Source organism: Pithys albifrons, chromosome 24 (assembly GCF_047495875.1).
Source record: "Pithys albifrons albifrons isolate INPA30051 chromosome 24, PitAlb_v1, whole genome shotgun sequence".
In the NCBI taxonomy this organism is placed as follows: domain Eukaryota; kingdom Metazoa; phylum Chordata; class Aves; order Passeriformes; family Thamnophilidae; genus Pithys; species Pithys albifrons.
Window position 1 is genome coordinate 6,994,707 of NC_092481.1, and position 26,776 is coordinate 7,021,482.

Consider the following 26,776-nt stretch of genomic DNA (forward strand, 5'->3'; position numbering starts at 1 on the left):
AACTGTTTTTAAGATTAACTGACATCCTTGCTTACAAGTTTAACTAACCCTCCGGGATTTAAACAAACAAAACACACAAAGGGAAAGAGGACGACCTGTGTGTGGGGTTCTTTTTGCAAACAAACCAGTCGCATGCTGGACGCTAACACCAAGCTTTACACTGTGTGTGATACGGCTGAACTGCTCCATAAGGCTCTGTCTTTAACTGCTCAAGGCACACCCTGCAACTCGGTAAGTAAAAGCCTTTTACTCCCCTCCCTCCCGTCCATCTCCTTTTTTGTCTTTCTCTTTTCTCCCCCTCCTTCCCTCTTCTCTGTCTTTCCACGGCTCGTTCATCTCTGACTGTGCATGTCAGGGTCTGGTGATGGTGGTGGAGACCTTAGGTTGTCCCAGAAGGTTCCCCCTCTCCCCACAGCAGGGTGTTGGGATGCAAAACAAATTCATTCCATAATCCTGATTCTCTCCTTGCTATCCCCACAAAAACCTTTTAATGCTTGGGCCAACCTTATGCCCAGCCAGTGGGAGTGGGAGAAACCCAAATGGGTTTTGGACGAATACACTCTTTATCATCTAAATTACTACCCTCCCTGTGAGGACAGCAGCAAGAAAAGCCCCTCCAAAACACCACAGTAGATGGTGTGTTCTCATTCTGTCACTGTGTCCATGCTGGGACCTTCAGCTTTTTCCATTTCTGCCTTGGCCCTGTCTGAGGAGAAACTCTGAGGTGCTGGAGTGGGCAGAGCAGGAGCTGTGGTTGTGCTCAGGGAGCTGCCCTGACACAGGGCTGGGGGCTGTGCTATGACTGGGGGTCTGAGGTGTTCCCTGGCCATGCTGGCACTTGAGATTTGCTTGGGAAGTGCAGGATTGGCAGCATGGCAGGAATCAGCATGGAGGTTGATGGGAGAGGTTCCTACTTACCCCAAAGTGGACAGCTCTGGGGAGTTTTCTTCTCTGTGAGTGAACAGTGGAATTTGTGTTGTCTTTATTTTTTAACACTGGAGTTGTTGAAGGGCTTTGTTGTGCTTGTTGGTCTCCTTCCCTCCTTTTCCATTGGGGCACTTGTTGGTTTTGGCGCTTGCTGCTTCGCTGCGTTACTGGTGGTGGATATTGGAAGCATCTTGGTGCTGCCCTGGTGATGGACTAGATGAGCATTAAAACTTGCTGGCAATATGCAAGCTGGCAAATGCACCCATTTTTGTGCTATGATGCCTTTGGAGTTGCATTTCAAACACTTTGGGACTCACTTTCTAGCCTGTGTAGATTTTAAGCTTTTTTTTTTTGGAAACTGAGGCCTCCCTAGAACTTACACAATGAGTTCTGGAAGTGCTCAATTTTGATTTAATTCCTTTCCTTCTCTTTCTGTTCTAGGGCAGTGAAGCAGTGGCAGGAGTGATCGATCTTGGCACAGTAGAAATATTCCCTGTCTTTGGTGCCATGCAGAGAGGTCTTATAGATCAGGACACGGGCCTTGTCCTCTTGGAGGTCCAGGTCATCACATCTGACTTAGTTGTTCCAGAGACCAGCGAGAAACTCTCCTTGGAGAAAGGTCTGGCCAGAAACATCATCGATCTCAGGACATTCCAGGTGCTGCAGGAATTGAAGGATGCTCTCCACCAGGTGGAAGAAGTCAGACGTGAAGGGAGGCAGCTCCTGCCTGTCGTTGCTGCGGTAGAAGAGGGGAGGATCAGTCAGAGCACTGGGCTAAAGATTCTTGAGGCTGAGCTTGTCACTGGAGGCTTTAAATTCCAGCAGGGCAGAATCAGCATGGAGACAGCAGTGCAGGAAAGGCTCCTTACCCCCCAGCTTTACTCCAGACTTTTGTCCCACCTAGAAGGTGACAAGGATTTGATTGACCCCAACACTGCTGAGAAAATCAGTCTGTCTGAGCTCATGGACCGGTGCATTGTCCACCAGGAGACTGGGCTGAGGCTGCTGCCAGTGAAGCAGCTGGCGGGTGGGATGGTGAGCCTGAAATCAGGCAGAGAGGTCAGCATCTTCCGGGGGCTCCAGGAAGGGCTGATAGACAGGCAGGTGACAGTCAGGTTGCTGGAAGTCCACCTCCTTGCTGGTGGCATCGTTGACCCCAGGACAGGGCACAGGCTGACTGTGGATGAGGCCGTGAGACATAATTTAATGGACCAGGATTTGGCTTGCACACTTCTCATCCGGCAGCTCCAGACAGGTGGGATCATCGACACCGTCACGGGACAGAGACTGAGCATTGATGAAGCTGTAAGGAAGGAGTTGGTAGCACCAAGTATTGCATTGGTGGTCCTGGAAGCCCTGTGGTCCTTCATGGGGCTCCTGTGGCCAGAAACAGGGGAGATCATCTCAGTTGCAGATGCTTTGGAGCAAGGAGTTCTGTCCACAGAGCTGGTTCACAAGATTCTCAGCAAGAGGCAACTCATTGAGGCTGTTTTTATGCCAGAAACCTCTGAGGTGTTGTCCTGGCAGAAGGTGGTTGAACAAGGTGTCTTGGAGAGAGATGTGGTGAAGAAGCTGAAATCAACAGTCATACCTGATGTCATGGCCAGTGTGCAGCTCGCTGGCTCTCCAAGCAGGAGCAGGCATGACCAGAGCTCTCCTGGAAGGAGTCCCACAGGTCATGAAGAGCCCAGTGACCCTCTGCTAAGGAGTGACGATGAAAGGCTGATGTTCCACTTGATGACTCACAGCTACATCAACATCCACAATGGCCAGAAGCTGCTCTTGGTGGATAGAGAGTTGAACAATCTCACTAAAGCTCTTATCCAAACCCAAGAAAATGGATCCTATGCACAGATTGTGGATGACACTGGAAGTTTTGAGGAGACAGAGGCGAGCACAGCTCTTGAAAATGAACCTTGCAATGGTTTGGTTTTGCAGCCCCTTGAGCTTCAATTTGATCCTTCAAAAGAAGAAAGTGGAAAGATCCAACCACCCAGAACTGCTTTGGAGAATGGGGAGGTGGTGATGGGACCTGGAAGTCTCCTCATGGAGGATGCAGATGTTCTGCATGTGGAAGAGCAAGAGCAGATTTATACTAAACAGGTGACCATCAAGAGGGAAACTGATGCTGAATCTGGAAGAGAGCAGGTCACTGCTACAAGCAGGGACAAACATCAGGAAGAATTCTTGATGCCAGAACCTCCTGGTGACCTTGACAGTGGTTTAAGAGAAACAGAGGAAATTATGATGGAGGCAGAAAAAGAGTCCAAGCCTACTGCAGTAGATGGAGTAGAAGGTACTGAAGATCAGAAGAGGCCATTGGTTGTGAAAAGTGAAATCTCCATAACAATGCGTGTTTCAGAAAGTAGAGATAGACTGAAAATTGTGGCAGAGAGGTCTCAGGGGGCGGAGAGACCTGAACTAGAGGCAGAAGATGTAAAAGAGATTTATTTACTAAATGAGGAGTCAGTTGAAAATGGTGTTCTGGAAGGAGAGAAGGTTGTGCTCTCTGAAACTGGAGAGACAGTGCAGACAGAGTGGCAAAGTGAAGACATGGAAAGTGTATTGGAAGTGGAAGAAGGAGAGGAGGAAGAAGTATTAGGTGATGAAGGTGTTGATGAGACATCCCTGCCAGCCCCTGAGGAGGAGGAAGCAGAGGACACTTTGGAAATGCTCCTGGCACAGCTCCAGAGTGGTGGCATAATCCATGAGCAGACAGGCAAGGCACTGCTGCTGAATGAGGCGGTGGCCTGCGGGGTGGTGTCCAGCCACACAGCTGTGAAACTGATGGAGAGAATGAAGATGTTCAGTGGCTTCTTTGACTCTCAGACATGCGAGTCCTTAACCACTGAGGACGTCATTGAAGAAGGTCTGATGGATGAGAAGCTTCTCCAGAAGGTTCTTGCATCTGACAAAGCCATAAGTGGTGTTCTTGACCCAGGCAATAACTTTGTCTACTCCATCAAGGATGCTGCTGCCGTTGGCCTTCTGGACAAGGAAACAGCAATGAGGATCTTGGAAGGGCAAGTGGTTACTGGAGGGATTGTTGACTTGAAACGTGGCAAAAAAGTGTCAGTCACTTTGGCTTCAAATCTGGGCCTCATAGAGCCAACAAGTCAGAAGGAGCTGGTCAAGCTGGAGAAGGCTTGCAAGGGGAAAGGCACCGATGAGGCAACCAGACAGAACCTCGTTAGTTTACAGGCTGAGACCACTGGAATTGTGGATCCTAAAACTAAGCAGCCTTTGACTGTTGCAGAGTCTGTGGAAAAAGGGCTCCTGGAAAAGGAAAAAGCTTTTCAGCTCTTGACCAAGCAGGTTGCTGATGGAGGAATCATCCATCACGTGTCTGGAATGAGGCTGTCGGTGAACGATGCGATGGAACATGGTTTGATTGATCAAGATTTATGCCATCAGCTCAGGAAGGCTGAGGGTGTGTGCCTGCAGGACTATGTCCATCCAGTTACAAAGGAGAAGCTGCCCTTGCCCCAGGCAGTATCCTTAGGGCTCATTAGTCCGGAATTCCAGAGGAAAGTGCAAGAAATCCAGGCTGGGAGTGGAAGCATTTTGGATCCAGCTTCTGGCCAGAGACTGGCACTGTGTCAAGCAGTGCAGGAGGGCTTGCTGCCCCAGCAGGTGATGGAAAAAGTCCTGTCATCTTCAGAAATGAAAGAAGGAATTGTGGATCCTGAGACCTGCATGATTGTTCCCTACTCAGAGTTCATGAAGAAGTGTAAAATTGACATTGAATCTGGCCAGAGGTACCTGGAGGTCCATCCCTTCCGAGCCATCAGGGATGAGGTGACGGGGACCAAGCTGACGTGTGCCGAGGCTGTGAGGCTGGGGAAGGTGGACCCTCTGCCCACCCTGAGGCTGCTGCAGGCACAGGCAGACACTGGAGGGGTGGTGGAGGGCACAGTCAGCAAGAGGCTGTCCCTGAGAGCTGCTGTGGAGCGAGGGCTGCTGGATGAGGGCATGGCCAAAGTCATCGCCACCAACCAGCTGAGGACTGGGGGAATTGTTGATGCCAGCAGTGGGAAAAGAGTGACTGTAAAGGAAGCTGTTGAAAAAGAACTGATCAGCCAAAAATTAGCTGCTGGCCTTCAGGATGCACAGGTATCTGAAGACAAATATGGTTCTGAGGCCTGCAAAGTAGAACCTCCCCAACTTTTTCAGGAAAAAAAGGAAAAATTACCTCCAAAAGAGGAAGGCATCATCCTCTCTGCCAGATCTGCCAAGAGGTTTGATGTTGCTGAGCACAAAGCTCAACCTGAAGCCCTGAGCTATCACACAGCTGGAGGTGCAGCTGCTGCCACTGAGAGATTCCCCATAACACAGACAGAGGGGAAATTAAAACCTCAGGAAGCTTCCAAGGGTGGTGTTCATCCCCAAGATGAACATCATCATGGTCATCATCCCCAAGCAAAGGCTGAGGTGACTCCAGAACACCCCTCAGTGTTAGGTATAGCATCTTCCTCTGAAGAGATGGTGGTGGGAGAGGCTGTGGAAAAAGGGATCACAAAAAGGAGCTCCCAGGTGAGAACAGCCCAGGGGGAAGAATCTGGGAGAGAAGTGGATGGAGAGACGGGGGAAGTTGAGGGATTGGACAGGGAGAAGGAGCAGTTGCACATGGAGGTCCTTCACAGTGTGGAGGATGGTGAGAAGAGAAGGAGGAGGAGAGAGTTTGTAAGTGAACAGAGAGTTGTGGCAGGTGCAGAAGGTGCAGTGATGACTTCTGGGCAAGGAGAGAGAGTGACCAGCATGGTGCAGGTGACACCAGCAGCCGTGAGGAAATCTGTTAGTGTGGGTCCAGCGAGGGAAGAGATGGGTCCTACAGAGCCTGGAGAACCCCCTGAGGTTGGTGGCCCTGTGGAGCCTGCAGGAGATGACCTTGCAGGAAAAAAAGGTGTCAAACACACTGAAGGACACACTGAAGGAGAAATGCTGAGACTGGGTGTGGGAGGTCCAGTTGATCAGGAGAAAGTAAGTGAAACTGAGCTCAAACCTACCCAAAAACAAAAAAGCAAGAAAAAGAAAGCAAAGCAGGGCAGTACTGCAGGAGCCAGCACTCAGCCAGAGAAACCTGCTGCAGAAAAGCAGTCCCTTCCTTCTCCAGTTTCCAAAGAAGTTCCAGGGAAAAAGGAGGAGGACTTTGTCTCAAGGGTGCCAGAGCCAAAACATGAAACCACCATCAGGATTACAGCTGGGTTGGCAAGAGATGCAGCCAAGCCTGGTGGGAGCAGCAGGGATGGGAAAGGAAAGAAAACAGTTTCTGAGAAAGATACAGAAAACCTCGGGGAGGGTCAGGTGTTCCCTGTGCCCCCTGAGCAAGGAGAAACTCCAGAGGTGGTGAAAGGTGGGGTCAGGAATGGTCATGATTCCTTGGGAGCACTGAGTGTGAAGGAGAGGATGATTCAGAAAGACACCAAGGTGGAAACCACCTGGCATGGGTCCAGTGCAGCCCCTGCAGCAGAGGAACTGCTGGATGAGTTGATTATCGAAGAGGAGCCCAGGAAAGTTCAGGAAACCTCTGCAGTCCTGGAGCCTGGAGAAAAGAAACAGCAAGAACAAACAGCCAAGCTCACCACAGACCAAGAAGGTGCCTCTCTTCCCCCAAAATCCCAAGGAGAACCCCCCCAGGAGAGGACCAAGCAGCCGGGTCCTGGCGATCGGAGCTTGTTGTTACCTGTGATAGTGGAGGGGGAGCTGCTGGAAACCTCGAGGGCATCCACAAGACCAGCCCAGGTAAATGGATACTTCTTGCTATTTTGACATTTTTTATGAGCTGTTTGTGTATGTTTGATGCTAAATCTGTCCAAGGTCCTTGGCACAGGGGGCAGCCAGAGCATGAGGAGTGGATGCTGCAGCACTGGCTGTTTGGGTTTGGCAAAAGACCTGCTGATGTACAACTGAAAACACTCAGGCTTAGTTGTGGCTCCTCTTGCTGGAGCATTGCTTCTAAATGATTAACAACTAAGACTCTTTTTTTGGCACTTTTGCTGTAACACCAGAGATCTCTGGCCATTTATAAGCTTATGTTGGAAACAACCATGTGTTTTATTTCTCCTGTAGTAAATCTTGCAGATAAGGCCAGCAAGTGGCAGGTCCATGAGCTGGAATGTTATTAACAGATTTCTTCTTTGAAAAAAAAGGAGAATGATTTATAACCCTTTCTTTTGTTTTCTGCCTAACTTTGAGGTTTTGTTTTCCTGTTTGATTCTGTAGATCAAGTTCAGCAAGAAGAAGTGTCTGGAGCACGATGAGAAGCTGATATCATATCTCTCCATGCTCCGAGATGTCGAGATGAGAATCCAGCGGGTGCAGCCGGCTGAGCAGAACTTGGCAGCCCTGCATGACCTGCTGCAGCAGGCAGAGGTGAGTGAGGCTGGGCCAGGCATGGCAGGACAGAGTTTGCCTCCCCTCTCCCCAGCTTCATACACAGCCCTTGCACCCCCTTCTTTCTGGGAGATTAATCTTAGGTTTAACAGGCATTTATATGCAAACCCCATCCCTTCTTCTCCTGGTGCCATCCACCTTCTCCTCCCTGCCTAGACAATAATCTAAGCTGGACTGAAATGAATTTTACATCCTTGAGAAAGACAGGCAAGTGCTGGCAGCTGAGCAGGGCAGGAGGGGGTGATGAGCCTTTCTAGATGCAGGGTTTGGAGCTGTGTCTCCAAAACCTTTGCTCAGCTTTGGCTGCAGGAAGATGAAGTCACCCAGTCTTAGACATAACGATGCTGTCTTGCCTCAGGCCCTGGGGGCTGAGCTGCAGGAGCTGAGCTTCCCAGTGAATCAGGAGTTGGATGCTGTGCAGTGGATTGTGGCCAACCCCCCTGAAGAAGTCCCTGAGCAATTACTGAAGGCTTTGGAGAAGGATGCCAAGAACCTCCAGAAGTCTCTGAGCTCTGCGAACGATGTCCTGGAGTCCCGGCTGCAAAACCTTCGTGGGGCAGCAGAAAATGAAAAGGTAGAGCTGGCAACTGTCCCTGCTGCCCCCACAGCATCCCAAAACTCCTTCTTTAAATGGTGCATTTCTGTTTTTAAGGCTAAAATCATGGCACATCATGAGGCTCTTCAGGGCAAACTGCAGGAGCTGCTGAGCTGGGTCTCTGGCACCGCAGAGTCGCTGGATCACAGCGATTACCACCAGGCGGGTGATGCCAACAGCTTGAGTCGCTGCCTGCAGCACTACAAGGTAACCATGGCAATGCCCCTAATCCTTCAGGCTGCTGAACCTGCTGCCCTTTGTATGGAGGAGAAGCTTTTAATCCTGCTTCACTCCTGGAGCCCACCAAGGGTTTGCCCTTATCCCGTGCTGCAGTAGGAGCAACCATATTGTGTTTGCTTCAAGGTCACTTGTTTCCACAGTACACAAAGGTGCTGTTTTGGCTGTTTGGGGAACATGCTCCCCTGCAGGTGTGTGATGGTGGCTGAGCCACCAGGAGTGATTCCCATGAAGCTGTTGAAGAGAGAGCTGCTTCCTCTGGAGGGGCTCTGAGAATCCCCTCCATCACTCTGCCCTCCATCACCTCTACAAGGAGCCCAATCTCCTCTCCACATTTACCCATCTTCTAGTGATAACTTTAAAGATCATTTTCAAGTTCAGCATCTCCTGCTTGCTGGTAGCACCTTGGCACTGAAGTCAGGGGATCAGGCTTTGAGAACTGGGAGTGGCACATGGAGTCACTGTGACCTGGGCAGGGCTGTTGGCAGTTCCGGCCCTGGGTCATCTTCAGACCCAAGGGCAGCCTTGTATTTATGCTCCAAGCAGCCTCTTGGTGAGGTGCCTCTGCCTGGTGCAGAGGAACCTGGGAAATCACTACAGTGAGTTGCTCTCACCTCTATGCTACGTATGATTTTGGGAGCATTTGGTGTTTCTGGAATATATTTCTTGTGGCAAAGCGCCTTTTTTGGGTGCTGCCCATCCACATGTCCCACCTAAAGATGGGAAGCAGTGCAGGACAGCACTGGCCGCAGGGTCACTTTGCCTGACAGATCTTTTCTTTCCCATCCAGGAGCTGAAAGAGCCTCTCAGTGACACCAAGTCTCAACTGGACGCCGCTGCCTTTGACATCCAGTTCTTCATCTCGGAGCACGCACAGGACTTGACCCCGCAGCAGAGCAGGCAGCTGCTGAGGCTGCTCAATGAGCTGCAAAAGGCTTTCCGGGACCTGTCGGAGCGTGTGACGGCGCGGCTGGAGGTGCTGCAGGTCTGTCTCCAGCAGGTGGAGCAGACGGATCAGGTGAAGGTCGGGACACAGCTGCTCCCTGGCTGCCCTTGCTCGCTGAAGCGCTTCCCGGCCACAGGAACACGCGCTGAGTCACCTCCTGTTTGGGATTTCGTGTGCATGCCACTCACAGTTTGTGACTTCTCACTGCACATCATGAGCTTCCTCTAAAGTCTTCTCCTTCCCACCACGTAGCTCCCAGGTGGAAAGGTGCTTTCTTCCCAAAATATCTGGAGCCCTTGTGAGGTCTGGGTAGCACAACCTGGCAGCCCTCATGGAGCTGCTTTGGACTGGGTGGAAAAAAGCCCTTTATCCTCACCAAAATGGCTGTGCAGAGGGGCCACCACAGACACCCAACAGTTTTAATGTCTTATTTCCACTGCACACGTCAGGCATTGCTGTACCAGGGAAGGAGCTGGTGATCTATCAAGGACAAAAGCAAGTCCTCAGGTCTCTGCTGCATTGCTGCAGCGCCCATCACTGCATGGATCCTCTTCCTCAAGACAGGATTAATGTGTTTTTATTAACAATTGCTCTCTGTAACTCTTGCCTGTCCTCTCTGGAGTGTGTGTGTATATTAACCAGTTTGCTTTGCCTTTTCAGATTGAGTGTGCACCCATCCTAACCCAGGAAGAACTCGCTTTGCAGCTGAAGAGCTCTTAAGAAGGCTCTTTCAATTTGCTTCTGTTGTTTTATCTTATGACTGGGAGAAAGAAGCACAGTGTTTTGCACAAGTTTGTACATCACCTTGCTGAAATGCCCAGTGAAAAACTCAGAAACCTTTTATCTCCCCTGGGAAAGGGGAACAGGGATGTTGCAGGGACTCTCAGGTCACATCATGCTCAATTGCTCAAACAGGCGCTTCTGTGTTGTGTTCTGGCAGCAGAAGGAGGAGCTGGATCAGCACAGAAATGCTTTCCCTCTCCAGGGCTCCTTCTCCAACCCCAGGATGATAAAAACAGCTTGTTTGGGTTGTCTGGGGCTCCACAGTGGCACTGTCTGACTCAGGTTGTTGTTACCTCTCATTCAATGAGTTTCTTCTGCTATTTTAATGTTTGTATTGTGGAATGAAAAAGGCACAGAAACTCGTGATTAAGTTTTCCTGGGAGAGGAGTGCAGCTCCACATTGGAGAGAAACCTCCTTGAGTGTTGGCAAATGTGCCACCAGCTCAGCAGGGACTGGGCACCTGCAGCTGGAGAGGGAGCACCTGGAGAGCCACAAGAGCTGTTTTCTGTGCTGCATCCTCATCTTCAGGAGCTACTCCAGCTGTAACCTCACCTTGCCTTTCAGCAGAGTGAGTGGAGGTGCAGCCCCGGTTCTGACTGTCCCCTTTGCTCTGCCCACAGACGCTGCAGCAGCAACAGGCAGCCCGGGCACAGAGCCTGGCCGAGCTGAGCCGCTGGCTGGGCCGGGCAGAGGACACGCTGGCAGAGCAGCCGAGAGCAGAAGGGGACCTGTCAGCCTTGCAGCAGAGGCAAAGCAATGTGAAGGTCAGTGCTTAAATCGGGGGCAGAAGGGGCAGAGGCTGCGCTGCCTCGGGAGCGCTCGGGGCCTCACGGCATCGTCTGCGCAGGAGCTGCAGAGGAGCATCCACACCCGAGCCGCCTCCTTTGCCAGCGTCCTGAAAAGCACAGAGGAGTTTTTGGAGGAGAACAAGGCCAAGATGGAGCCTGGGGAGCTGGCAGCACTGCAGGAGAACCTGCAGCGTGCCAAGGAGCAGTACCGGTCCCTGCAGGAGAGGACAGAGGTGGCCCAGAAGGAGCTGGAGAGTGCTGTGAGTGCTGCAGTGCAGCAGGAGACTGAGAAGGTAACGTGCAAAGAGCTGTGGGCAAGGAGTCCCCCAGACACTTCTGTCATGAAGTGCCTTGAGAGTTGCAGTCATGGATGAGCTGGTTGTGGAGGAAAACGGGGGAGAAAAAGACCCCTTGCTCTGCCTTTAGGGTGACATTCAGTGGGGCTGAGAATGTCAGTCACCTCCCTGCACTGGTGGTGCCACCTGTCCCCCTTCAAAGGAGGGACCCTGGATTGTATCAGGGTGAGAAATGCATTGGAGCAGAGCCTGAGTTTATTCACAGCTTTGCACCTTCTAGAGAGCCACAAAAGGTTTTGGAGATCACTGAGTGTCTCAGGCATTTGCTGAGGCTGGAAAACTCCTTGTGTTTTTGCTCCTGTTGATTTGTGTCTCACTCCCCATGGAGCAGTTTGCTGAGCATGCAAAGAACGGGTCATTCTTATCCGAAGCGTTTGTGCTTTCAGGTGAAAGCTGCCAAAGAGCTGGAGGAGAACAGCAATAAGATCGATTCCCTTTTGAACTGGGTGGCATCGCTGGAGCAGAAGGGAGGGCTCCCAAAGTACAGACCTCACCCTACCAAGCAAGAGACAGGGACACGAGCAGGGACAGACACTCAGGATGTGCCTGATGGCCACGTGGTGGGAGCAGACAGTGCTGCCGGGAGCCTGGACGAGCAGTACGAGAGGCTGAAGGTCAGGACTGACACCTCGTCCCTCTCAAAGCTTTCTGCCCCACGTGCTGGCCCTTCCTCCACTGCTGCTGCCGCTGGGAATAGGATGGGGTGTTGGATCCATCTGGCCTCTGCAACACGTGATTTTCCATATGGGAGGCTTGGGAAGTCCCTGCCTGACTTCTTGGTGGAGATGCAGTCTATGTGGTGGGTGTGTGCCATGGCAGGGTGTAATCAGGGTAATGAGGGAAGATGCATATCCTGGTCAAAGAAGGCAGAGCCTCTGTACCCCAGCCTGGGGTGTTCCCCACCTTGCTGATGCTGTGTTGTAGAATCCCAGACTGGTCCGGGTTGGAAGGGACCTTAAAGCTCAGCTAGTTCCAACCTCCTGCCATGGGCAGGGACACCTTCCACTAGCCCAGATTGCTCAGGGCCCCATCCAACCTGGCCTTGAACACTTCCAGGGATGGGGCAGCCACAGCTGTTGGGAGGGTGTGGAGGCTCAGTCACAAGCATGGTGGGCAGAGACCCTCAGTCACAAGCATCACCTTTGCCCACTGACTCTTTCAGGCCCAGCACCAGGAGCTGCTGTCCCAGCAGCAAGATGTCATCCTGGCCACGCAGTCAGCACAGGCTTTCCTGGACAAGCACGGCCACAGCCTGGCTGGGGAGGAGCGGGCCAGGCTGCAGGGGCAGCTGGCAGAGCTCAAGGACCAGTACTCGGCGTCGCTGGCGCGGTCGGAGGCGCAGCTGAAGCAGGTGCAGGTGCTGCGGGACGAGCTGCACAAGTTCCTGCGGGATCACGGCGAGTTCGAGGCGTGGCTGACGCAGGCAGAGCAGGACCTGCAGGGGATGTACAAGGGGGGCAGCGACCCCAGCGCCCTCCGGCAGCTGCTCCTGCGGCAGGGCAGCTTCTCCGAGGACGTCATCTCCCACAAAGGCGACCTGCGGTTCATTACCATGTCGGGACAGAAGGTTCTGGATGTGGAGGGAGCTGCTGGGGACGCTGAGCCCCAACTGCTGATGTCCAGGGGTGTGGTCAAGAGCAAGCTGGAGGATGCGACACAGAGATACACCACTCTGCACTCCAAGGTATGGGAGGGGCTTTGCAGGGCTGGGAGTGAACCCTGGGTGCTGTTTCCCTCCTGTGCAGGGATGGCAGAGGGACATTTCTCTTGGACTTCCAGGACATATGTAGATTGTAGGACAAGGATTGTCTTCAAGGCTTGGGCAAGGCAGCACCCTTTGTCTTGGTGTTGGTCTACATTCTGCCTCCTGTAATGAACATGTGGCAAGATTAATTTTTAACTGTTTTTTCTGTCTTGATGATTTCTGTGCCTTTTCCATGGGTTGCCCATGTCCTCCTGTAACATCTCATTGCTCCTTTGCAGTGCTCCAAACTCGGCTCCCACCTGAACACCTTGCTGGATCACTACCAGCAGTTCCAGGAGGTGGCAGAGTCTCTCAGGACGTGGCTGCAGGAAAGTGAAGCTGCAGTTGGGAAGCTGCTCTCAGAGACAGTTTCTTCGGATCCAGCCATTCTGCAGAAGCAGCTTGCCAGCACCAAGGTACAGGGACCTTGGGTAGCACTGGAGCCTGGATGGGAATTTGGCTGCTCTTAGTAGTGAGCAGCAGGAAAGAGACTCAGCCTATTGGCTTTTTTTTTGCTGGTTGAGTGCAAAGATGCACCTGCAGATGCAGCAGATCCTGGTGCTGCAGATCAGGTGGGGTCAGAGCAGGTGCTCAGAGCAAGGACCAGGAACTGCAGTCACAGACACCCCAGTGGGACATAGAGGGGGACATTTCTCCCCCATGAGAGTCACTGGGTGCTGGGACAGCCCAAACCCTCTGATCCAGCTCTGCCTGCAGCATGGGGTTGGACTTTGCAAGCTGCATTATTTTTCTTAATGATTTAGGGATTAAGTGAAGAGGATCCCTCAGAGGGTTTAAATGGAGCCCTGAGCTCCCCTGTGCCTGTGACCCATCACTGATTTTGGCTTCATTCTTGTCAATGCAGCAGCTGCAGGGAGATCTGGCTGAGCACCAGGTGCCAGTGGAGAAGCTCCAAAAAGCAGCTCGGTCCCTGCTGGAGGTACAAGGGGAGCCAGCCCCAGACCGTGGACACATTCAGGAGACCACAGGTAGGGAGCAAAACAGCTGCCAGTCTTATCAGGGCAGGTTGGGGAGAGTGAAAACCAACTGGGGAGGGAGCAAAGATGAAACCTCCCACTTTGGGGTGAGGTAAACACAGAGGGTTGTAACATCAGGGCTTGGGTTGCACATGGGAAGGTCTCCTGTCTCACTCCTGGGTTTGGGTACAGGGATTTGTTGTCAGTGGAAGTTTTGGAGGAGCCAGAGATGACCCTCCCTGCTCTCTGAGCACTTGGAGCTCTTTGCCACTGATGCTCCTTTGTGCTGAACTTTACAGATGCCATCGTGAGCCGCTTCCAGAGCCTCTCCCAGCAGATGTCTGAGCGCTCTGACCTGCTGCAGAAATCCATTGCCCAGTCCCAGAGCGTCCAGGAGAGCCTGGAGAGCCTCCTCCAGTCAGTGGCTGAGATTGAGAAGAACCTGGAGAGAGACCAGCCAGCTGAGCTCTCCTCCACCTCCATCCAGGACTCACTTGCCACGAGCGTGGTAAGGCTGGGCCCAACTCCCTCACCTCAAACACACCTGTGCAGAACCTGGACCATGCAGGTTGCTGGGATTTACCTACAGTGTTCTGAAAGCATAAAAAAAAACCAAAAAGGGATATGAGCAGAGCCTTTGCTTGGTATCACAGAATCACAGAAAGCTTTGGGTTGGAAGGGACCTTAAAGACCATCACTTTCCAACCGCCTGCCATGGACAGGGACACCTTCCACTAGACCATGTTGCTCCCATCCAGCCTGGCCGTGAACACTCCCAGGGATGGGACATTCACAGCTTCTCTGGGCAACCTGTGCTAGGTCACACATTTGTGGGAAGTCTCCTTTTTTCTTTGCTAACAAGTAAGGGTTGGATTTCAGGCTCCAAGGAAATGCAGAGCAGGCTGGGGAGATTAGAAAGGAGAGGAAAAGTGGGATAGAAAACTATTCCTTCCCTCCCCTGGTTGTCTCAAAGCACGTGCTGCTCTTCCAAGGGCAGCCCAGCCAATTCACACCAGTTTTGCTTGAGAACCTTCCTTAAGTGTCCTCCCTCTCCATGTGTGCCCACCACAGAAGCTGAAGCAGGACATCGCCCGGCAGAAGAGCTGCCTGGAGGCCACACGGGAGATGGTGACGCGGTTCATGGAGGCAGCAGACAGCCCCACGGCCTCTGCCCTGCAGGACAAGCTGGCCCAGGTCACAGAGCAGTTTGGGAGGCTGTGCCAGCAGCAGCAGGAGCGGGAGGATGCACTGAAGGGCCTCCTCCCCAAAGCTGAGCAGTACGAGCAGCTCTCAGAGAAGCTGCAGCAGTTCACGGAGAGCCGGACGCGCATGTTGGCGTCTGGGAATCAGCCGGACCGCGACATCGCCCACTTCTCCCAGCACATCCAGGTGAGGCACAGCAGGAGAAGGCTCTACCTGTGCTGGGTTTCTGAGACAGGACCAGGCTGGCAGAGTCTGCAGGGCCTGTGTGGGCTCTTTGCCTGCAGAAGGGAGCGTGGCCAGGGTGGATGAAGCTGTTTCCAGCAGTGAGAGAAGGAAATGGCATTTCCCAAGAGTCAGACTGGTCTTTAGGTGGGATCTCCAGCCAGGCTTTTAGGGACCAGTCCAAATATAACAGGGTTTTACCAATTAAAGATTCATACAGCAAAGTCCTGTGTGCTGGCAGTGAGCTCAGTGTGGCATGGGACAGATATCTTGGAGATCTTAGAGCCAGAGAATCATGGAATGTTTTGGACTGCAGCCTTCCATGGCCCACAGAGGGTCTCTCCAGCTCACCAGAGCATGGGACTGTCCAGTTCATCCCATGGGACTCACCAGAGCATGGGACTCTCCAGTTCATTATGTCCAAAACATAATCAGCCCCGTCCTTTGGTCTTGGCAGGAGCTGAATTCCGAGATGAGGCAGCACCAGGAGGACCTGGCCACTCTGGAGCACCTGGCTGCAGAGCTGAGCTCCTGTGGCTTCGCCCCCAGCGCCTTCCAACAGCAAGAGAAGCTGCAGAGCCTGAAGAAAGACTTCCTGCAGCTACAGAAGGTGGCAAAAGAGAGGTGAGTCTCAGGGACCTGGCCACTCCCTGGGGAGGTGAGTTTGGGGGTGGCTTCACACCCTGAGCAAGACCCTGTGGAGATCTCCTTTCCAAGGGGGGGGCACGAGTGAGCTCTTCCTGCTGCCCTCCCACACTGGGAGCCTGAGGCAGCTCCATCCAGCTGACACCTTAAAAAAAGCCCTGGCTGGGGGCGTTGTGAAGAATTCCTGGTGCTGCAGGAGCCGGCGTTCTGCGTTTCCCGGCGTGTGGGCTGCCACAGCTCCACCCCAGAGCAGCCTGCTGGAAGGGAGCAGGGTGATGGCAGAGGAGCAGGAGCCTGCCCCAGGTGTGCTCTCCAGGAAGGGACAGAGCAGTTTTATCCCCCAAACTTGGGATAAAACAGAGACTGAGCTCAGATTGGCCATAGCAGCTTGAGCAGGGTCAGAGCAACAGCATCTCTGGGGGTCACACCTCTCTGGCTGTATTTCCAGAATCCTTGGGCTGTACAGGAAGGGTGATGGGGAAAAGCAGATGAAACTCACAGTAATCCCCAGTAATTCAGTGCTCTGCAGGCTGCTCGCAGCTGCAGTCAGCAAGGATGAGCCAGAGGGGCCCGTGGCTCCCATCCGGGGGCTGCCTTGTTCCTCCAGGATGGGCTGAATAGATGGAGCTGTGGCCAGAGAGGAGGGGCAGCACAGCCTGGGCTCCCCCAGGATGCAGCTGCCTGGGGGGACACGCCATGAATGAGCCCTGTCTTCCCAAAAGCTTTGCTTTTCACAGGACAAAGAGCTCGGTGCAGAGCCAGAGCAGGTTGGCAGTGGTGGTCCCATGGCTCTTGGCTACCACTGTGCTGCCCAAAAATGCCACCAGCCACGATTTGGGGGGTCAGCAGCAGTGAGAGGCTGGCACTGCACGCACCCCATTTTGGCTGGCACTGCCTGCACTGTTCCCAAGCAACATCTAATAATAATAATTATAAAAAGGGCTTCTAAAGACAAAACTGTGCTACATTCAGGAGGGGGTAATTGCAAGGCAAAGCACGAGCTCTGACTCTCTGAAACCTTTTCACTCTCAGAGAAAAGGATGCGTCGTCCTGCCAGGAGCAACTGGATGAATTTCGGAATCTGGTTGGCGCCGTGAGGAAGTGGCTGAGGGAGAGCGAAGGCAAAATGCCACCTGCAGAGACCTCCCTGGGCACCCAGGAGCTGCACCAGCACAGGCAGCAGATCCAGGTGGGCAAAGGGAGCTGGAATCTGACTGGGAAATTTGGCAGCTGGTGTGGAAATGCTGGGATATGGAATAAATTCCAGGAAGCTGACTACTGGGAGGTGGTTTGTGGCCTCAGGAATCCTCACTGTGCCATCCAGTGGCTTGTGGAGAAGGGAGCAGTGTGAGATTCCTCTTGGGCACTGCCTGGTTTCCCGTCCCTCCCCGTGCCTGCTCTGTGTGGGATTTGGGAGTGGGAGACCTAAGCACAGTGGTTTTCTCAGAGTGTTTCCCTGTGGCAGACGTGGAAGGTGGTGGCCTCCTGTCAGTTGAGCCCCCGCTCCCCTCGGCATCCCACAGGGATGTGCCAAGGGATTGACTCAGAGGCAGAGCAGCTCTGCTGAGTCACCCACATCCCTCGCACTCCACGGCACCCGCCGGGCTCGGGCTGGGCTCAGCCAGGCTGGGCTGTGCAGGGAGGAGGAGGAGGGACGGCCCCGAAATGGTGGGAGGGAGAAGGTTTCCTTCAACAGACCCATTAGTTAAGGAAGAGCTTTTTACTCTTTGATTTCCCTGACAAAAATAGATGTTTCACACCCACTTTCCCAGCGCTGCCTGTTTGCCATGTGCTGGTTCCCTGGGTGCTGTGTCCTGGTGCCACCATGTCACCTCAGGGGAGGGCTGTGGCTGGGCAAGCATGGCCTCCAATCCTAACCTTTGCTTTTGAGCAGGATCTCCTGGAAGAATGGAAGGGGAAAGGGGCCCAGGTGGAGGAGATTGGCCACAGAGGGACCCTCCTGGAGAACCTGATTGTGGAGATTACAGCCCCCAACACCCCACCCAAGGCAGGTGAGTTGAAGCCCACTGTCCTGAGGATGCTTCATCCCTCAGCACTCTGCTGTCACCACTGCAACTTCTCTGCGCCTGCCTTGAGCAAGAAATGGGGCTATTTCCCCCTTCTAGCCAAAACCAGAGGGCCTGTGGCAGTCTGAGTATCGTGGGGCTCAGCCAGTGGCCGAGTCACTGATGTTTGTTGCATTGATGCATCAGCCTAACTTAGCTGTAGCCTAACAAGCTCTGAATTAACCTGTGTTTGCTGTGGGCACAGGAACAGCTCCTGAGATGGAGCATGAGAGCTCCATGAGATGGAGCATGAGAGCTGATGGTCTGGGCTGTCAGCCCTGCAGGGAGCTCGTGGAGGTGACTCCTGCTTTCTCCTGGTGATGTGCTTCAGCCTCCTGAGGGCTGAAGTGTTTTAATCAAACTCCAGCATTTGGCTTTGCTATATGGATGACATTTAAGTCTGTGATACTCAGATGTGATTTACGGGTCTCCTTTTTGGCTTCAAGTCTGTGAAGCAATGAGGCTACGTCTGGTTTGTTTGGAAACCAACTCCAAGATGTCTTGCAGCTTGTGAAAACAAGTCCCTGGACTCACATTGTTGTTGGGAATTTATGGGAATTCATGGTCTGGATATGTTTGTTGGGATTAAGTTCATGAGCAGTTATTTGGGAAACCTCCAAGAGAAGTGAGGAGAGTCTTGTTCTGAGTGACTCCCATGGTCACCCATGTGGGGTGACTAAAGGTGCAGCCTTTTATATCCATGAAAACCTTAAAATATGTGGTTAGAAAGAGAGAGACTTAACTGATAATATGTATCCCCTGTTGGTTGTGGCAATAGCTGTGCTACTTGGTGTCCAGGGAGAGGGCACTGGTGCATCCTACATGGAGCCTCTGGGCAAAGAGAGTGCCCACACAGCAGGGTGGGTTTGAATAGCTCCATCCCCTAAGAAAAGGAGGATATGAAGGAGTTAATCCCTTCAGGGAAGGCAGTCACCAGTCTCACAGGATATAATTCACAAAATCACACTCAGGGTAGCAACTTTCCAGAGACATGGAAAGGTGGCCAGTGGTCCCCAGTATTTCGGTCCATGCCAGAGCTGCATCCACCCAGGTTTCTGGGTGATATTGGGATGTTGGGAGAGGTGCCCAGGTCCAGCAGCTTCAGCTCTTCTCCTTCTGGCCCAGCAAGGCAGGAGGAGCTCCAGGAAAGTGAGGGGAGCAGGAGGAGGAGAGATGAAGAGACTCCAAACCAAACTGATGCCAATTGCCCTGCAGTGGGCACATAGAGATGCCACATCTGTGCTTGGTGGCCAGTGTGGTCTGTGACTTGGAAGGGCCATTCATGGCTTGCTGTCTGCATTGCTAACACACCTGCCTTATCCCCCTTGTCCCTTGTGCCCATCCCCTCTTCTCAGGTGCCTCACTGCCCGTGCCAGGAGGGTCGGTGGGCAGCGTGAACGGATACCACACGTGCAAAGGTGAGCTCGCAGTGCCCGCGGCGCCGGCACGCGCCTGCCAAGCTGTGCCCCTGCCCCTTCTGCTCTGTGCAGTCCCATCCTTGGGAACAGAAACCTCGGTGTGACACTGTCAGCATCCCGGTGCAATGGGAATGAGCCTGACGGTGGGTTGGGAATTCTCAGCTGGAGCTGCGGGGATGGAGGTCAGGCTGAAGGACAGAGCAGGGCAGCTTCGGGGAGGGACAGCACCCTGACACCCCGTCAGGTGGTGTTAAGAGCTGATAAATGGCAGATCATTTTAAGGCCTGCAATTAAATTTATTGGTTCTGTGGGATTATAACAGCATCCAACCCTCCAGTTTGAAGAGCAATTTTAATTATGGCCCGTTATCTGCTGTTAGCTCACCGGTTCAGCGAGATAATAGGTGCATAAAAATGGCTTTATATTTCGGTGTCAGATTATTTAACCTTGTATGAGCAGTGGCATTATGAAAGGGGGGCTCAGCTTGCATCAGGCTCACATACACAGAGGCATTTGCTTTGTTTGCAAACTGTCAACGTGTGTGTGTGGTGCGAGTGGAAAAGCCCCTCTGGCAGGAGAGGTGAGGATGATGTGACATCGCTCTGCAGGCAGACGGATGGAGCGTGGCCTCTTGCTCCTCATGCTTGGCTGGCTGTGGCTGCCCAGGGCTAGGTTAGAACCTGATAGTCCAGGCTGAGGTGGAGAACAGGGGCAGTGGTCCTCAGCTCAGGCTGCTTTCTGGAAACAGATCTGACTGAGATCCAGTGCGACGTGTCGGATGTGACCCAGCAGTACCAGGCCCTGGGCACTGCGCTGAGGGAGCGCCAGCAGCAGCTCTCAGCTATGCTGGAGAAGATGCAGGAGGTCCAGGAGGAGGCCAGCTCGATGCTGAAGTGGCTGGAGTCGAAGGAGCAGATGCTGTCAGAGCTGGATGCATCTTCCTCACCCACCAAGACAGAGACAATGAGAGCCCAGGCTGAGCACAACAAGGTAACTCCTCTTCCTGAGATAAAAATGAGACTCTCACAATCACCAAACGGTCTGGGCTGGAAAGGACCTTAAAGATCATCTAGTTCCAAACCCCCTGCCATGCATCTGCAAGAGGATCTCAGAGATGTGCTTTATTGCAGTGGGACCAGAAGGATTAGCCCTGGGTTAAAGAATGGCATTCCCAGATCAGAGATCCAGGCAGGCCTGTGGAGCAGGAGCCCAAAGTTCCCCTTTGCTTTTAGACCTGTTGCTTTCAGGCATTTGGCTCAGGGAAAAGGAGCTTATCTGGAGCCCTTGTTGCTGGGTCACTCCAACTTCTCTTGGAAAGCAATTCCCAGCCTTTCCCTGCTCGAGGAGCCAAGTTAGCTCACAATATTGCAAACAAATTGATTTAATTAAAGAGCAAAGGACAAAAACTGTCCAACTGCAGCTTGTAGCTGCTGCTTCATTCCTACTCCATGTTTTGATTCTTTTGCCCTATACCTGAGGAAGTTCAAATCATTATTTTCTAGGCATTTCTGGCTGAATTGGAACAGAATTCTGGGAAGATCCAGAAGGTAAAGGAAGCACTTTCTGGCTTGCTGGAGAAATATCCAGATTCCCCAGAAGCAGCGAACTGGAAGAAGATGCAGGAAGACCTGAGTAAGTGCCTGAAGCACTTAGTGAGGCTTCTGTCTCCAAACATCATGTTAGAGGCAGTTCAGGAGTGTGGGACAATCCCAAAGTCACGGCAGAGCAGAGTCACTTCTAATTAAAATTCAGTAAATAGCAAACTTATCTAAGAGCTGTCTGGTGTACAAGGTGTTCCTGAGATGAGCACTGTCATGATTAATGAAATCTCTGTGATGGATGTGGATTTTAAAAATGTGCCTCTTTAAATTGCTTCTTTAAAAAAAAAATGGAAAAAACCCTTTAGTGACATGGGTTAATTATTGTGATTAAAAACTTCATTGCTTGATATAAAATTCTAACCATTAGTGAGACTATCCTAGGTAATTAAATGTTCACTAAACAAGGCTGTGTGTTTAAAAAGAAGCCCAGAGATTCTCTTCTTTGAAATAGCAGGAACGAGTTTATGGAGTTCTCCATCCAGGAGACCTGAATGTGCTGTGTGAGGACTGATACACATGAGAGTGTCCTCATTTATCGAGCCAGGGATGTGAGGTGGCTCCCCCAAGGTCAGACCAGCTCATGGCAGTAGTGACTAGAGCACAGAAATCCTGCTTGCAAGGTTTTTCATTAGGAGCTTCAACACCACATAGCCCATGAATTGGGTAATGGCTTATTAGCTAAAGAGTGAATAGAGCCACGCTAATTCTGTTGGAAAACTGAGGAGGTTTCCCTTGGGGAAAACCATGGGGAGGGGAAAAAACCTTCTTGATGGAGGGGTGGGCTGGCCAGGAGCACAACCATGGCCAACACAGCCTGTGCTTCAGATTGCAGGTGGGAAAGAGCCAGCCAGGCGACGGCCGAGCGGCAGCAGAAGCTGGAGGAGTCAGCAAACCAGCTGGCCACCTTCCAGGCTGCTGAGTCCCAGCTGCGCCCCTGGCTCATGGAGAAGGAGCTGATGATGAGCGTGCTGGGACCCCTCTCCATCGACCCCAACATGCTGAATGCACAGAAGCAGCAGGTCCAGGTGAGATGGATTCACATCTCCATGCTGGGTGTCCATGGAGGGGGAGGGTGTCTCATCCAGATATGAGATGGAAGATTGCATTTGGAATAATTTGTCTGGCAAGCACTCTGGAGACCTCATGGCTCCTCTGCCAAGTTCTCCCAGCTGAGCCCAAACTACTGTGAATAACTTAAAATGGGTGCAGTGCCCAAGCTCCTTTCCCCGCATTGCATTGACTCATCAATGAATCACTTGGCCCCTCTTGGAGAGTGAAATTGCTTTAAACAAGACCTGTGCTGATGCTCTGCAGGACTTGCTAATGCTGCCCCTCCTCCTGCCAGCCTGCTCTTTCCATAGCTCCTGCTTCCAAATCCTAACATGTCCCTAACAGGCCACTTCATGAAGCAAAAAGCCCCAGTTAACATAATCAGATTTCCTTCTCATCTGACTGGTTTATGTTACACTGCCCAGCAGTAAGACAAATAAGAGAGAGAGCAAAGTCCTGAAGTCACAGACCCCTCCCAGCTTTTTAATTTCCAAGGTCACAGTAAATCCTGGTCTACCCAGCCCAACTGCTGTCCCACCCCAGGGCTTGTTCCTGCTGATTCCATGGGCTGGATAAAGCCCCTGGAGGTCTGGTTTGTTTTGACTGTGTGTATTCGGAGCTGTCAGTTTTATGCAAACATTTTTATGTTATTTCTGTTCCAGTTTATGCTGAAGGAATTTGAAGCCCGCAGACAACAGCATGAGCAGCTCAACCAGGCGGCTCAGAGCATCTTGACTGGCCCTGGAGATGTTTCTCCATCCACGGACCAGGTGCGGGATGAACTGCAGGGCGTTAATCAGAAATGGTCCGAGCTAACAGAACGCCTCAACTCCCGCTCCAGCCAGATTGACCAGGCCATAGTAAAGAGCACCCAGTACCAGGAGCTCCTGCAGGGCCTCTCGGAGAAGGTGAAGGCAGTTGGGCAGCGCCTGAGCAGCCAGTCTGCCATCAGCACACAGCCCGATGCCGTCAAACAGCAGCTGGAGGAAACCAGTGAAATCCGCTCGGACCTGGAGCAGCTGGAGAAGGAGATTGCAGAGGCTCAGACCCTCTGTGATGACCTCTCTGTCCTGATTGGGGAGCAGTACCTCAAAGATGAGTTAAGGAAACGTCTGGAGACGGTGGCACTTCCTCTCAAAGGGCTGGAAGATCTGGCAGGTGAGACACTTAAGAGATATTGGGATGTGGAGCTCCACCCCTGCTCTTTGCCCAAGGGCTCTCCCATCACTGGGTTTCTAAGAATAGGAGGAGAAGCACAATTTGTCATGTTTTGGGGCACTCCATGGGAGTTTTATGTGGGATCAAACTCAGGAGAGTTAAAACTCCAGACATACCTGAACCTGGAGAGGGAGCAGAGGTCTTTAATCACACTGATGTGACTCTTTAAGAAGCAGTGTGGCACATGCTTGGAAATAAACTAGGTTCCTAAATTCAGAGTGGGGCATGGAGGAGTCCCAGTGGCCATTCTCTAATCTGGAGATGATCTTCTGTTTTCTAAGATGTTGTATTTAGAGACCAGTCAGGAGAAACAAGATAGACTGTGTTATCATTGCCTCTTACTACTTAAGAACTTTATGAATCAATGAGCAAAAAGGCTGGTGATGATGCAATGGAAAACTCCTTCCTGTTAATCAAAACACAGTTGGTACATATGAGATGATTTTAAATAATTGCACTTTGCTTATTTGATTTCAGTTTAATTGTCACCTTCTAATCTTATTCCCATTCCAGCCGACCGGATGAACCGACTCCAGACTGCTCTTGCGAGTTCCCAGCAGTTCCAGCATATGTTTGATGACCTCAGGACCTGGTTAGATGACAAACTGCGCCAGCAAGCTCAGAGCCAACCGATTTCTGCTAAACTGGAGAGGCTGCAGAGCCAAATTCAGGAACAAGAAGAGTTCCAGAAGAGCCTCAACCAGCACAGTGGCTCCTACGAGATGATTGTAGCCGAGGGAGAATCTTTGCTGCTTTCGGTCCAGCCTGGGGAGGAGAAGACCACTCTGCAAAACCAGTTGGTCAGCCTGAAAACGCACTGGGAAGAGCTCAGCAAACAGGCTGTTGATAGACACTCTAAGCTCAAGGACTGTTTGCAGAAAGCTCAGAAGTACCAACGGCACACGGAGGATCTCCTGCCATGGGTGGAGGACTGCCAGGCAAAGATGGCAGAGCTGGAGGTAACTCTGGATCCAGTGCAGCTGGAGGCAACTCTTCTGAGGTCAAAGGCCATGCTGAGTGACGTGGAGAAGCGCCGGTCCTTGCTGGAGATGCTGAACAGCGCGGCCGACATCCTGATCGATGCTTCCCAAACGGATGAGGATGATGTCAGGGATGAGAAGGCTGGCATCAACCAGAAGATGGATTCCATCACAGAAGAGCTGCAAGCCAAGACTGGCTCCATTGAAGAAATGTCCCAGAGGCTCAAGGAGTTTCAAGAGAGCTTCAAGAACATTGAGAAGAAGCTGGAAGGGGCAAAGCACCAGCTGGAGATCTATGATGCCCTGGGGCCACAAGCCTGCAGCAACAAGAATTTGGAGAAGCTCAGGGCACAGCAGGAGGTGCTGCAGGCCCTGGAGCCACAAGTGGATTATCTGAAAAACTTGACTCAAGGTCTAGTAGAAGATGCTCCAGATGGATCTGACTGTTCCCAGCTCTTGAGCCAAGCTGAGGTAGCTCAGCAGGACTTCAAGGCTGTGAAGCAGAAAGTGAACGACTGCTGTGTGCTCATGGAAAACAAGCTGGAAGGGATCAGCCAGTTCAACAGTCGAGTCAGGGAGATGTTCTCTCAGCTGGCAGATCTGGATGATGAGCTGGACAGCATGGGCCCTATCGGGAGAGACTCCGACAGCCTCCAGTCCCAGGCCGAGGACGTCCGCGCCTTCCTGGGCAAACTGCAGGGGCTGAAGTCGGACATCGAAGCTTCTGAAAGTGACTGTAAGAAGATGCTGGAGGACGAAGGCAGCCCGGATTTGCTGGGGCTGAAACGGGAGCTGGAGACGCTGAACAAACAGTGCGGCAAACTGACAGAGAGGGGCAGGAACCGGCAGGAGCAGGTGGAGACGACGCTGTCCCGCGTCGAGGACTTCTACAGCCGCCTGAAGGAGCTGACCCACATGACCACCGCGGCCGAGGAGAGCGAGGCCCTGCAGTGGGTGGTGGGAACGGAGGTGGAAACCATCAACCAGCAGCTGGCAGACTTCAAGGTAAGCCGTCATGCTGTAATGTTTTTTCAAGTGGTGTTTGGCGTTTCGAAGGTCTGTCTGGTGTTGTGGTTTTTCGTGTAGGACCTCTGGGCTTTGAGCCATCACGTCTTCGTTGTTTGTTGCTGTAATGTGAGTGGTTTTGGTGTGCTAAAATATCCTTGCTCTGCAGAGTATAAGTTATAATCAACTGATGGACTTGATAGTCTGTGGTGAAAAGGTGCAGAAAGATTTTGTGATTGGGAGGAAAGTCCCTGTTCTCCTGGTGGTGTGTAATGTTGATGTGCCAACAGCTCGTGGGCTGGTAGAGGTGGTTGATGTTTGGGTTTTTGGGGAAGGGAGGGATGGTTTTGAGTCCATCTGAGCTGTAAGTTGGCATTGCTTGAGAGTCTGTTCCAGATCAGATTGTTCTGAAGGTCTTTCTACCTGGCCTACCATTCTTGCTTGTTTTCATTTCACCTGGGTCACATTTTACATCCATTTTGGGGTCCTTGGGTACAAATAAAGCCACAGATAAACTCTGGGACAAGGGATGCACACAGGGAATAAAACCAAGGTGAAGTTTTATGTGAGCTGTTCACATCTCCAGCAAAGAGTTGATGGAGACCATCAAGAGTTGCATGAAACGCTGAGAAGGCGAAGAGTTGGAGTGTGTTTGATGTGTTTTTATACAGTATTATGATGTTGGGTCATGCTGTTACACTACATTAATTATATTAATCAGCTTAGATATTCTCTTGCTGTGAAACTTCTACTCCTGATGATGATTGGGCTGCCTTACATCTGGCTGCTGTTTCCTGGTGTTAATGGGGGCTGGGAGGGGGAGGCCCTTTTACAGCCATTTACTTTTCATCTCGTGGCTAATTGATCCCATTCCACCTCTTTAACAGGTCTGTGAAACCTTCACCAGGACAAGGTGTGTCTGGTTTGGGGGTTTTCTATCCAAAAAGTAGCTGGGAGTGTTATTTATGGGACAAACTCAACCTCATCTAATGGTGTTGCTGTCTTGTGTTGGGCAGTGCTTTGCTTTGAGCTGATATCAATGGGAAGGATTTAACTTCATCATTAAACACCACACGGCCACTTGGAACAACTGTGTCCAAAAAGGAGGTTTTAGGCCTTAAAATCAGTGAACATTTCCTACAGAGCAAGGGATTATTCCTGGCTGAGCAGCTCCCAATAGGAGCGATGAGGAAACCCAGATTGCTGGGTTGGCTGGGCTGGAGGGAGCAGCTTAACCCATCGTAGGGATTGCACATAGTCTGTAGCTCAGTGACCTTGAGGATGACCCTGTAAGGCACAAGTGACCTGGGCTGCATGAGCCAAGGGTGTTCTTGGGCCATGAGGTGTCCTTACCAAGAGTCATTTGTTGCCCATCGAGGCCATGCAGTGTAGTTGGGGTGTTTGTTGGTGGAAAAATGAAAGTTGCAGCAGTGAGGGGAGGGTTTTACCCTGTAATGGCTGAGTGTGAAATGGGGTTGAAGCACGAGGGGTGGATGGAGCAATCGTGGTTACACAGCAGCATTCCTCCATTCCAGCATTCCTCCATTCCAGCATTCCTCCATTCCTCCCATGCACAGTTCATCTGGAGAGCAAGGATTTCTGCACCCAGACAGCAAGGATT

At 52.0% G+C, this 26,776-nt stretch overlaps 1 protein-coding gene across 11 annotated transcripts in view; it reads left to right on the forward strand.

Moving 5' to 3' along the window:
• The window catches only part of MACF1 (microtubule actin crosslinking factor 1), a 137,689-nt gene that overhangs the window by 62,434 nt on the left and 48,479 nt on the right, over positions 1-26,776 (forward strand). For 9 of the 11 annotated variants that reach the window (XM_071576855.1, XM_071576858.1, XM_071576850.1 and 6 more), the window contains 22 exons: positions 1,369-6,669; positions 7,150-7,299; positions 7,679-7,894; positions 7,973-8,122; positions 8,943-9,176; positions 10,503-10,646; positions 10,730-10,963; positions 11,413-11,640; positions 12,189-12,710; positions 13,010-13,186; positions 13,636-13,759; positions 14,047-14,255; positions 14,819-15,136; positions 15,630-15,796; positions 16,850-17,006; positions 17,712-17,829; positions 19,239-19,301; positions 20,050-20,291; positions 20,804-20,933; positions 21,728-21,927; positions 22,615-23,110; positions 23,684-25,155. In XM_071576855.1, coding sequence (XP_071432956.1) covers positions 1,369-6,669; positions 7,150-7,299; positions 7,679-7,894; positions 7,973-8,122; positions 8,943-9,176; positions 10,503-10,646; positions 10,730-10,963; positions 11,413-11,640; positions 12,189-12,710; positions 13,010-13,186; positions 13,636-13,759; positions 14,047-14,255; positions 14,819-15,136; positions 15,630-15,796; positions 16,850-17,006; positions 17,712-17,829; positions 19,239-19,301; positions 20,050-20,291; positions 20,804-20,933; positions 21,728-21,927; positions 22,615-23,110; positions 23,684-25,155 — 11,052 coding nt within the window. The remainder of the gene's footprint in view (positions 1-1,368; positions 6,670-7,149; positions 7,300-7,678; positions 7,895-7,972; positions 8,123-8,942; positions 9,177-10,502; positions 10,647-10,729; positions 10,964-11,412; positions 11,641-12,188; positions 12,711-13,009; positions 13,187-13,635; positions 13,760-14,046; positions 14,256-14,818; positions 15,137-15,629; positions 15,797-16,849; positions 17,007-17,711; positions 17,830-19,238; positions 19,302-20,049; positions 20,292-20,803; positions 20,934-21,727; positions 21,928-22,614; positions 23,111-23,683; positions 25,156-26,776) is intronic. The other 2 variants (XM_071576857.1, XM_071576861.1) reach the window with 1 other exon arrangement.